General features: G+C 44.9%; 1 protein-coding gene across 1 annotated transcript in view; it reads right to left on the bottom strand.

Annotated features, from left to right (window-relative positions):
• The window catches only part of LOC107732929 (uncharacterized), a 27773-nt gene extending 17216 nt beyond the window's left edge, over positions 1-10557 (bottom strand). The window contains exons 1-3 of the mRNA XM_016544368.1: positions 9343-10557; positions 9119-9187; positions 2888-3013 (exon numbers count right to left, since the gene is read on the bottom strand). Of these exons, the coding sequence (XP_016399854.1) occupies positions 2888-3013; positions 9119-9187; positions 9343-10351 (1204 nt within the window). The 5' untranslated portion in view covers positions 10352-10557. The remainder of the gene's footprint in view (positions 1-2887; positions 3014-9118; positions 9188-9342) is intronic.
• Positions 10558-11917: the final 1360 nt, after the last annotated feature.

Raw genomic sequence — 11917 nt, 5'->3', positions numbered from 1 at the left:
TCAAATTAATATCTCCACGACATAATATCACGTTCCCACGAGTTAATATGACGTTCCCTCAAATTAGTATCTCGTGGCTACGACATAATATCACGTTCCCACGAGTTAATATGACGTTCCCTCAAATTAGTATCTCGTGGCTACAACAAAACTAAGTGAACCGAACATGTCACCTTACGGGCACCATAGAAAGTGACACTGACACAGTTTTTTCATATTTAATACTGTAAAGCTGCTTGCTTTAAACCAGTGGTTTTCAAACTTTTTATACCAAGTAACACCTCAGAAAATATTTGGTTTTCCAAGTACCAGCATAATGACCAACATTCAAATACAGTAGCGTAGTAGGCCTAACTATTCAGCTACAGCTCTGCACAGTTAAAAAACGAAGCAGTTTTATTCCTAATAAGAATATTTTTTGTTGTCAGCCACTTTAACATTGTAAATACACAGTTTGAACAGTATCACTGCACTGTGCTTAAACACAGGTGAATAAAAAACTTAAATAATGATTAAATAAAAATGTGTTGTACCTAAAAGTTAAATAAAAACGACTTAAATGTAAAAAAAAAAATTCTCAAAGATTAAATTAAAATGTATTGTGTTTTAACATTAATTTATATTTCATTTAGTGATTACTCTGCGTACCACTAGAGGGAGCCTGAGTACCACTAGTGCTACTCGTACCACACTTTGAGAACCACTGCTTTAAATCAATCTATTGTATAAAGCGCTATATAAATGAATGTGACGAGACTGGAGTGCAGATTGCAGAGCTGGTGCAAATTTATCCACATCACCATGATCACATGCAACTCAACAGCCTTCGTGACTGACATTTCACAGCGAGACATTTAAATAACAGCAAAAAACAGCTAGCAGCTAACATTCAATCAACATTTCTATGTCAGATGCAAGCTATGGTAGGACTTACCTGCTTTCGATTTCCGAAGTGCCGTCTTTGTGTGTACAGTAGATCCAGCTGCATGACTTGAAAGAGCCGCTTCTCCCATCCTATCCACTTTGATAGATTTACAACAGGCTCTGCACCTGGCCAAGTGATGGTCCTTTGGGTCTCTGGCAAGCCATTCTTTGTAATCTTTTTTGGTGAGCCAAATATCTTGAAACTTGCATTTTCCAGGCATCACGTTTCAGCGGTTTCAGCCTATTTTTGCAGTGTTTCACGATGTGTCTGAAACGTTGAGGTACCATCGCAGTAGTTTCGCGCGTGTGTGAACGTCATGGCAATGTACAACACAAAGTACCTCATGCAGGAAACACTTATCGTAACGCGCAAATGCGTGTAACTAACGTAAATCAAGCAAGCTAGTATGCATAGGTCACGAAGTGTTGGCGCAAAAACACATTAGCGGACCGGAGGGAATAATATAGAATTTTTTCCAGAAAACATCTTGCACAAAATAAATTCAAGTACTTTCAAGGACCTGTATCTATGTATGTTTATTTTCTAAAATTTTCCAGGGCCTTTAAATTTTTTTTTTCAGATTCACAAACTTTCAAGGATTTCAAGAACCCGTGGGAACCCTGTACTGTGCACCTATAGCACTCCTCGCTGTCATTAGAACATAGCCACAGGAAAAGGGATCAAGCGCACCCACTATAAATGTCTAAATTCATATAATTTTTGTTTAACTTCTGCGTAATGACTTTATGTAATTTCAGTGCTTATCTCCATTAATGAGAGTGAATGTGTATATCAAAATGAAAACAGTTTAAAACCCTTGCTTACTTCATTACTTTTCTCACTCCAGGCAAAAGAGTGTGTATGGAGTCAATAGCATCCGCACAGTGCACACATATTTATGCCAAGTTTGTTTTTTATAAATCCAGATACATGTGTGGAAAACGGCGTACACACAAAATGGGCATAGAAGTGTGCGTACGCCGTTTTCCACGCATGTATCTGGATTTATAAAAAACAAACTTGGCGTAAATAAGTGTGCACTGTACGGATGCTATTGACTCCGTACACACTATTTTTCACACAAGCAACGTTTATACACGAGGCCCCTGGTCTGAGGTCTGAATGTTAAAAAGTGCTCTACTGCTTTATTTCAAGCATCTAATTTAGCTTTAGAGGTCTCATATAATAAGCTTACCTGTGTCCAAGGTCAAAAAAACATTTTAGTTTTCTCATAATACATATAGCATCAGTGTGTGAAACTATTCGTTCAAGGATTCAATCTCTCTAAACCCTGCTTTCTGACTCTCTGCTCTGTTCTGATTGGTCAGATGTCTCAGTCTGTTGTCGGTTCTACCGTTGTTTGAGAGTTGGTCAAACTACACATTGTTCACAAACAGCCAATGAAAACCAGAGGCTGGGCTTTTGTTACAAACCTACACAGGTTCATGCAGGAAGTAAGTCTGGGATTACTGATGACTCGTTTCTTTCGTTTGAGAGACATTTAATTTGTCCTGCACTTTCATCTTTTTACATTGATATACAGCTATATTACACACTACATGAAAGGTCATACCTGAGAAAGCATAAAAGGGGCACTTTAATAACTAGATGAATGATTGTGCTGTGGACCTATGAACCTCACTAGAGACAATATGCAATGCAAGCAGCAGAGCACATTAGTGTGTGCAAAACATTACATGCATGTCATCTTATTTTTATTTATTCACAGCTGACAGAGGAGGGTAACTGGTGGCTTTGAAATGAAAGAGGCATGAATTTATCATTTTTCAGGGATAAAATGACAAACAGATATAAGCTTATCAGTGATTAAAATGAGTATTCTTTTTCTTTTTTTTAACCTATGTGGCTGCTACTGCAACATTTAGCCAAGTCTAGTGTAATTTGTTTAATTCTACAGAAAGCAGCAGACATGTGACAAAAGAGAAATGTGTAAGAGTTCACCTTTGCAAGGTGGCCTGATAGCACTGGCTCCTGAAGGCATCTGCTCATCTGATGATGGTTGGCTTCTCTTGGGTGCTGGAGACATATTCCTCTCGGTAGGAGCAAGTGCCACCTCGGCTGAAGGTTCTATGGGAAATAATCAAAGCTCAACATTTTCAGAAAGTAAAAAAAAAAAGTAAATGTACTATAAAATGCTGACAATGCACAAGTGATGTGTGTTTTTGTCACACTAATGATTTTAAATAATTAGTACATATGCAGTAAGTGCAAGTAACTCTAAAGTGTGCAGTTGTTTTCATCATTGCAAGTATAATTGAACTACATCTACATCTACATATGTCTTTGCAATAAACATTGTATAAAAAATAAGCTCAAAAACTCTCTAAACGGAGTACTTACTTTTATTTCAGTCATAATGGAATCATCTGACAATTCGTTTTGTGCCTCAACCCATCCAACATGAGAAGAGAGTGGATCAGCTAGCATTACACAACAATTTTAAGTTCCCTATCGATACTTCACTCGTACTGCGTCTTGCTAGACGCTAAGGGAAAAAGTCATTTTTTCTCCTGAACTGAAGCCTTTTTCAATCACACAGTGAAACTGCACGGCCATTGGCACATGTTTTAACCTGTTAACCTGCACCCCCAATTTTGCGACTCACAGCTGAAAATGACCTACCTAACTTAAAATGGTAACAGTTCCTGACAAAAGTGTGCTACACACACAATTTAGGTATCTTTGGAAAGAAGACCCTTTGGGCTTTACTATCCGTCCAGAGTTGATAATGCTCAAAAAGATAAAAAGTTATAGACACTGAAGTGCCTTGAAAAAAATTGTACCACACTGAATATTTTTTTTATTTCATATAAAAATACATGAAATAAGTCCTGGAGCAATCCAGAAAAGTAATGGGTTGAAAGTCACATGTCTCATGAGTTTCTGTTTCAAATCTGAAGAAGATACCATGAAAAATGAGACTCCTGCAGCCATTTTTCTGAGACTATGTCTAGTCACAGTGGAACGATTCTGCTCAGCTGATTCGCCGCCTTCCCGCCACCTTCAGCGACGCGCAGCAGTCATCCAGTTCCCCTGCCGCCATCTGGCGAGATATAAGAGCAAATTTCTAAAGAGCAAATTTCACGGCGTTGTTTCAAATGCCGCACCATTACTGCAGTACGTGCAGGACTCCCCATCGTGAGTGTGTTTCCTGCCTGGGGAAATCCCACACGGAATCCACGCTCACCGAGACGAATTGCTCCCACTGCGAGAGCATGAGTCTCGCCTCTCTGCTCTCGCAGATAGCTTTCTTTTCTGAAAGCGACTCCGCCCCTCGCGCCTCCCGTTTTCTTCTTCCAAGGACCCTGTGAGGGAAAAACAGCAGGGCAGAGGATCTCAGCGCTCGGATGTGAGCGAGCTTACGTCGGCTCAGGTCACGCGTAACTCGCTCTCTCCACACAGAGACGCTTCCCCCGTTCTCACCCAGCCTGACCAGCGTCCCTCTGCCAGCGCGAGTGATCTGGTCTCGTTCAGTGGGAGTGACAATGAGCTGCTGGATAACAGCATGTCATTAGCAGCTTCGGACGCGGAGGAGCTGTCGGGCACGATTGCTGACCCCGCCCCCCTGCTGCCATCCGAGCCCAGCGACGTTAAGCCCGGGATGGACGCCGAATTACTCTGTGTCCTCTCGAAAGCCGTTGAGGAGCTGGGTTTGGAGTGGTCTTCACCAGAAGAACCCCCCCACAGCCGTCTGGACGAGTGTTTCCTGCGCAAGTCTGCGCCAACTCAGTAGCCCACGAAGCCTGCATCTGAGTCTGCCACCGCCACCCAGCCAGCCAAACCTGAGCCTCAATGACGTTCTAGCTCAGCCAAGCGCTACCCGCTTCCAAAGCGCCAGGGACCCCGGCCTAAGCTAGCGCTGGACCCGGCGCCTCCGGCGTCATCCTGAGCAAAAGGACAGGAAGAGAAGGGGGCCATGTCTCGCTGCAGCCGGACCATTCCCCAAGCTGCCTCTCGTGAGCCGCCAATCACCCCGTCCAGTTCTGGGTGCAGCCGGCGATGTGTTTGCTGTAAACTCTGGGCCCGTTCAAGCACCCAAACGACGATCCGCTGTCATAGCGGGCAAAATAAAACACAAACATTTTCAAAAAGAGAGCAAATTCCCTCTTCCATTTCTCATGAATGCCGTGTCCCCTTGCAGCGACCAGGCACTCTAACCAATCCAACCCCTGTCTTCCCCAGAATGGGTTCTGGGGATAATAAAGCGAGGTTATTCACTCCAATTCGCTTGAAGACCCCCGCGCTTCAGCGGAGTGGTCCCCACTTCGGTTCAGAGCACGGACGCACATGTCCTGCGAGCCGAAGTGAGGAATTTGCTGGAAAAAGGAGCCATAGAGGTTGTTCCTCCGGCCCAGAGCAAGTCAGGCTTCTACAGCCGTTACTTCCTTGTCCCCAAGAAGGACGGCGGCCTACGGCCCATCCTCGATCTCAGACAGCTGAATCGCGCCCTCATGAGACGGCCATTCAGAATGATTACACTGAAACCGATCCTCTCGCAAATCCGCCCAGAGGACTGGCTCTTTTCTCTGGACCTGAAAGACGCCTACTTTCACATCCAGATAGCCCCCCATCACAGGCCATTCTTGAGATTCACCTTCGAGGGAGTGGCTTATCAATATACGGTCCTTCCCTTCGTGCTGTCCCTGGCTCCACGCACTTTCACAAAGTGTATGGATGCGGCTCTTTCCCCTCTGCGACAGACGGGAATCCGCGTTCTCAACTACCTCGATGACTGGCTCATTCTGGCCCAGTCAGAGGCGGAGTCACTATCTCACAAAGCCCTTCTCCTCAGCCACTTGAAATGCCTGGGGCTCAGGGGGAACTTTGCCAAGAGCACACTGTTTCCCAGCCAGCGAGTCTTGTTCCTGGGAATAGTGTTTGACTCGGCTCAAATGAGAGCGAAGGTCACAACAGAGCGCGCTCTGATCATACAGCAGCTCGCGGCCTCCTTCAAGGGTGGTGCCTCTCACCCCCTCAAGAGGTTTCAGAAAATGCTAGGCCACGTGGCTGCAGCGTCTCCGGTGAACATTGCCAAGAGCACACTGTTTCCCAGCCAGCGAGTCTCGTTCCTGGGAACAGTGATCGACTCGGCTCAAATGAGAGCGAAGGTCACAACAGAGCACGCTCTGATCATACAGAGGCTCGCGGCCTCCTTCAAGGCTGGTGCCTCTCACCCCCTCAAGAGGTTTCAGAAAATGCTAAGCCTTATGGCTGCAGCGTCTCCAGTGCTACAGTTGGGCCTGCTACGAATGCGCCCCCTCCAGCACTGGCTCAAACTCCAGTGCTACAGTTGGGCCTGCTACGAATGCGCCCCCTCCAGCACTGGCTCAAACTCCAGTGCTACAGTTGGGCCTGCTACGAATGCGCCCCCTCCAGCACTGGTTCAAACTGCGGGTTCCATCCCACGCGTGGCGTCATGGACGCCTGATTATCAGGGTAGATCAGGCCTGTGAAACAGCCCTGACCATCTGGATGAACACCCAATGGATGGAACAGGGAGTTCCCCTGGGAATGGTCTACAGGAGGAAGGTGGTTTCGACAGATGCTTCCAACACAGGTTGGGGAGCTCTGTGCAAAGGAAAACCGACATTCGGCCACTGGTCGAAAGCGGAAAGCTGTCTGCACATCAACTGCCTCGAAATGCTGGCGGTATGGCGGGCCTGTCGAACCTTCCTACCAGACTTCAGGGGAAATCATGTCTTGGTCTGTTCGGACAGCATGACGGAGGTGTCCTACATAAATCGCCAGGGGGGACTGTCCTCGAAGTGGCTCCTTGTACTAGTAGAGCGCCTCTTGGAATGGGCCCAGCTCAACCTACATTCGCTGAGAGCAGCACACGTTCCGGGCAAACTGAACCAAGGAGCGGACATGCTGTCACGAAGCAAGGTCCCCTCAGAGGAGTGGATGCTTCATCCGCAGATGGTTCAGAAAATTTGGGAAATCTTCGGCAGGGCAGAAGTAGACCTCTTCACCTCAGAAGACAATTCTCACTGCCCAATCTATTATTCCAAGGACAAGGATGCGTTGGCCCACGACTGGCCCAACCTCCTTCTCTACGCTTTTCCCCCGGTTGCCCTGATTCCACAGGTAAATCAGGCAGATCAGGGAACAGAAACGCAAAGTGCTCCTGGTGGCCCCGCTCTGGAGGAACCAGCATTGGTTAGCAGAGCTGTCTAAGCTGCTAATAGCAGCCCCGTGGCCTATTCCCCTGAGGCAGGATCTCCTCTCCCAGGCGAACAGGACGATATGGCACCCCAGGCCAGAGCTGTGGGCCTTGCACCTGTGGCCACTTGACGGGAGCCTGTTAGTCTCCCAGAGTGTGTACTGAACACCATTTCTCAGGCTAGAGCTCCGGCTACAAGACGCCTCTACGCCCTTAAATGGTCAGTGTTCTCTGCCTGCTGCTCAAACCGCGGTGAGGACCTGCTCACCTGTGAAGTATCGGTGATACTGTCCTTCCTGCAGGAGCTGTTGGATAAGGGATGCTCCCCATCCACGCTCAAGGTCTATGTGGCAGTGATAACGGCTTCTCATGCCCCTATAGCGGGTCAATCGGTGGGCAGGAACAACCTTGTTGTTCGTTTTCTGAGGGGAGCCAGGAGGCTAAATCCGCACCGACCTCTCACTGTCCCTACGTGGGACCTGCCCACTGTTCTGAGGGCCCTGAAGGGTCCTCCCTTCGAGCCGCTGCAGTCCGTCGACCTCCGGTCCCTGTCATTTAAAACCGCTCTGCTACTAGCGTTAGCATCGGTCAAGCGAGTGGGGGACTTGCAGGCACTCTCTGTAAGCCCTAATTGCCTGGAGTTCGGGCCTGGCGACTCCAAGGTCGTCATGAAACCAAGGCATGGCTATATACCTAAGGTGCTCTCGACTCCATTCAGAGCACAGGTTATCATCCTCTCTGCGCTTCCTCCCTCAGAAGAGGACCAGGAGTTGAATTTACTCTGCCCCGTTAGGGCTCTGGAAGTTTACATCGAGGTTTCCGCCCAGTTTACGCAGTCGGAATAGCTCTTTGTGGACTTTCTAAGTGGATAATTGGCACTATTCGGGCTAGCCTACTCTTCCTTGGGCCTACAATGCCCCATTGAAGTACGAGCCCACTCAACTAGAGGCATTGCCTCTTCATGGGCGTGGTCTGGCGGCGTGGCCATTGCAGAAATTTGTGCGGCAGCCGGCTGGGCCTCACCGTCCACTTTTGCTAGGTTCTATAACCTGGATGTCCCTGCCTTGCAGGCAAGTGTTCTTTCTGCTTAACTGGTGCGCAGTTCGCTCTGAGTGAGTTTGGATGTAATATGTCCAGACCTATCAGAGAACTTACTTGTGCGCTCTCGGCCCCCATAGGTGCTGAAGCTGCGCAAGTCTTCTGGAACGAGCACTCGGCCGGGTGAGGCTTAGTCCGTTAGCCTGGAAGGATTTATTGTTCTTGTTCTCATGGTCCAGAGGTGCCTAGGTCAAGGATTACCATTGTCGCTCCTCTGCCACGGCACGGCGTGATTGTACTGTTCCCATAGTGTCTAGCAAGACGCAGTATGAGTGAAGTATCGATAGGGAACGTACTCGGTTACAAACGTAACCTCGATTCCCTGAGATACGGGAATGAGTACTGCATTGCTAGCCGTGCCATGCAGCTGCACGTCTCAGTCGTCGCTTCAGTCGAAGTAACCTGAATCCAATGGCGAAGCGGCCGCTTGTATAGCCAGATGACTCCACCCATTCTGGCGTACTTTAGCGGGCTTCGTGGCCATAGGTGTGTGCAGCACCGCTGCCGAGCCATTGGTTAGTTTTTAAAACATACTGCACGAACCAATGGCCGTGCAGTTTCACTGTGTGATTGAAAAAGGCTTCAGTTCAAGAGAAAAAATGACTTTTTCCCTTAGAGTCTAGCAAAACGCAGTACTCGTTCCCGTATCTCAGGGAACCGAGGTTACGTCATTTTATAGTATCAAGTTCCTCAAAAAATCTTTACTGTAAAACACGTTGAAGAATATCTTGGAGGTATTTGATTCGTTACACAAGAAGTTTTGACAAAAAAAAAAATGCTTGTTCAGTGCACTGAAGCATCTTCTTCAGTGTTGGAACAATGTTTTTGCCCGTCAGGTCTTCACAAGTCACTTGACTGAAAACTATTCATAACTGCAAAATGTAATCGTGTATTTTGACAGTAATACAAACCGTCAACAGTAGATGAACAGTGTCCCTCTTGTATGCTCCCGTCTTCCTCATCACAGTCAATAACTTTTTCTGTGGAAGTTCAAAGTACAGCTTTACAGTGGTATATAATGGCTCGGTAACAACACATGGTATATGAATAGATGGTTTAAAAAAATCTAATAAACTCGCTAACACATAGTATATGAATAGTTTTTTTTTTTTTTTTATCTAATAAAATAACACACCATTAGGAGTTATCCCAATTTCATTCAAGTTCTTTCCATGGAACTCGGCTAATCTTCCTTGCTCAAGAGCCATTAAAGCTTTGCTGATCTTGGCAAGTTGCAGGGTCTTCTCAGGGAGTCGATAGACCTCATGATGGATTCTTATGTCGTGCCCAAGAAAGTTTGCCAGCTGGTCCATCTCGGTGTCTGTCATGTTCAGCACTGTTGAAAGGGTTGCAGCATGCTTTTGCAGCCTGGTAGATGTCAGAGACTCAGGACACTTTGCACCACACACCTTTGCAAAGCTACGGAGGCAGTCTGACCCTCGGAAATGTGTCATGGCGTCTGGTCTAGCAAACATATAGGCATTGACTTTTAAAACCCCACAAGCCTCTCTCTGCTTAACAAGGAGTTCTAAGGAACACAGCATTTTTGGAGTTAGAAGAATTGGAACAGGTCGACAATGCTTTCCCCTGGTGATAAGCCTTGTGAAGTGTCTGCAGAGTTTCTTCTCCACTTCGGAGAGTGCCCAGTCCACATCCTCATGTGGATCAGAAGTGTCTCTTGATAAAAACGCAGACAAAGGCATGCTCGCCACCTCTCCTTCTCTCCGCCGGTTAAAGAGAATTATCTGGGCTAGACATACCTTGGCCAGCTCCATCCAGGCTTTAGTAGAGGGACTTTCAGAGAGCAGGTTGAACCACTCGTCTTGCACTTGACTGAGAAAAGTATGCAATTTTTGTACATCTTCAGTAAAGGGCATGAGAGTGGGCACATTGCACTTTGCTTCCCTGATATTCCTCAGCGCTGTAGCCGAGATCATCTCATTCCACTTATTCGCATGGACTTCTTGAAACTCACTGGCATTCATCACAAGCTGTTTGTCGTTGGAGATTAAGCCCTGGGCCTTTAAGAGTTTGCTTACTTTAACCAGGGAATTCCCAAGCTTATTTGCAAGTGATGGAATCATGAATTTGTCGGTTTCACTGTCATACCCACATGTACACTTGACAGCTTTGACAGTCTCCATGTACTTCTTTGGATTTACACAATCTTCCAGTGTCAGATAAATCAGATACCACTTTCAGAAGTGGTATCTGGAACGTAATCATCTGAACTCTCTGGTGTAGAATCAAAGAGCTCATCAGAATCTTCAAGATTTGTCTTTCACCTAAAAAACAAAAAAGAAGAAATAGGTAGAACTGCTGCAATTAACTGATCAATAGATTAACAGAGATACAGTAAATTGGCAACTATTGTCAAAATCAATTTTGCAAGTTACATGTGATGATTTGCTGCTTCTTACTATGTTATAATAAAGTTCTCAGTGAAAACGTTATGGGCAGTTGATCTGACAAAAAAAAAGATCTAATTACATAAATTTGGTCTTAAGTTATTTCTATTCATCTGTATTGGTCATTTAGAACTTAAGTTATTTATGGTCGTTTTTCATTTTAATTTCAGTATATGCTTTACTGTTACATGTATTAATTATTAACATTTAAATAAAAGTTGAATATTCTCAGCAAGAGTGTCAAGTCTTAAGATGTTATTAAAATTAATGGTAACACTTTACAATAAGGTTCATTAAACATTAATGTATTAACTAGCACGAACTAACCCTGAGCAATACATTTGTTACTGTATTTACTAATCTTCCTTAACGTCAATGAAAATAGTTGTTTATTGTTTGCTCATGTTAGTTCACAGAACATTAATGTTAACAAGATTAATAATATATTAGTAAATGTTGAGATTAACATTAAGATTAATAAATGCTGTATAAGTGCAGTTCATTATTAGTTCATGTTAACTAATGAACCATATTATTACCAAATTAATACATTATGGATTTACTTGATAATGAAAAGCTTATGGTAAAAATACCAGCATTGTCTGTATATGAATAACATGCCAAGACAATTATTTCTTTGTTATTTATTTAGGTATGAAACAGTTTACTTCTGATAAAGAAAGGTGAAATTTGTACATCTGTATATAACATCTTTTTGTACATATAAATCTCTGGTTAAACATTAACATCCTTTACACACTTTCTTCCTTTAATACTTAATCTCCTTTAATCATTAAACCTTCCTTCTTTATACACTTTACTGGCACGTGAAACAGCAGTCTGGGTCCTCTATGCTGTCGTAGAATCCTCTCAGGCAACCACGCTTCCCATTACCGTAAAAACCTGAGCAGGATTTGAACACGGTTTTACATATTTTACACTCTTTCATTTCAAAAGGCACCCGCAATTCAGCCTTTGATGTTTCACTTCATTTTCCCCAGTTCACAACACCTGTAGCCAAAAACACACACAAAACAGGGGCCCGTTCTTCGTACGTTGCTAACTCAGTTAGCTGGATGTGATTGTTGATGATTTGGCGTGATCTTGGATTGTTTGGTTCTTCGAAGCTCATCCCGGAGTTGCTGTCATAGCAACAGGTCCGTAAGCTTAAACCGGCTCGGGAGCAGGTTTATTTCATGTAAACAGGATTAGATAACTTTTTTTTTTTAAGCAGAATTGATACTTAAAATATATCCCAGCCACCGCTACTTTATTACAAGAGTTCCCTGTTGATCCAGGGAC

The sequence above is a fragment of the Sinocyclocheilus rhinocerous genome, unplaced genomic scaffold, assembly GCF_001515625.1.
Source record: "Sinocyclocheilus rhinocerous isolate Xijiao unplaced genomic scaffold, SAMN03320098_v1.1 scaffold4992, whole genome shotgun sequence".
NCBI classification, from domain to species: domain Eukaryota; kingdom Metazoa; phylum Chordata; class Actinopteri; order Cypriniformes; family Cyprinidae; genus Sinocyclocheilus; species Sinocyclocheilus rhinocerous.
The sequence above is the reverse complement of the archived record's forward strand: the minus strand, read 5'-3'. Positions and strand labels throughout refer to the sequence as shown.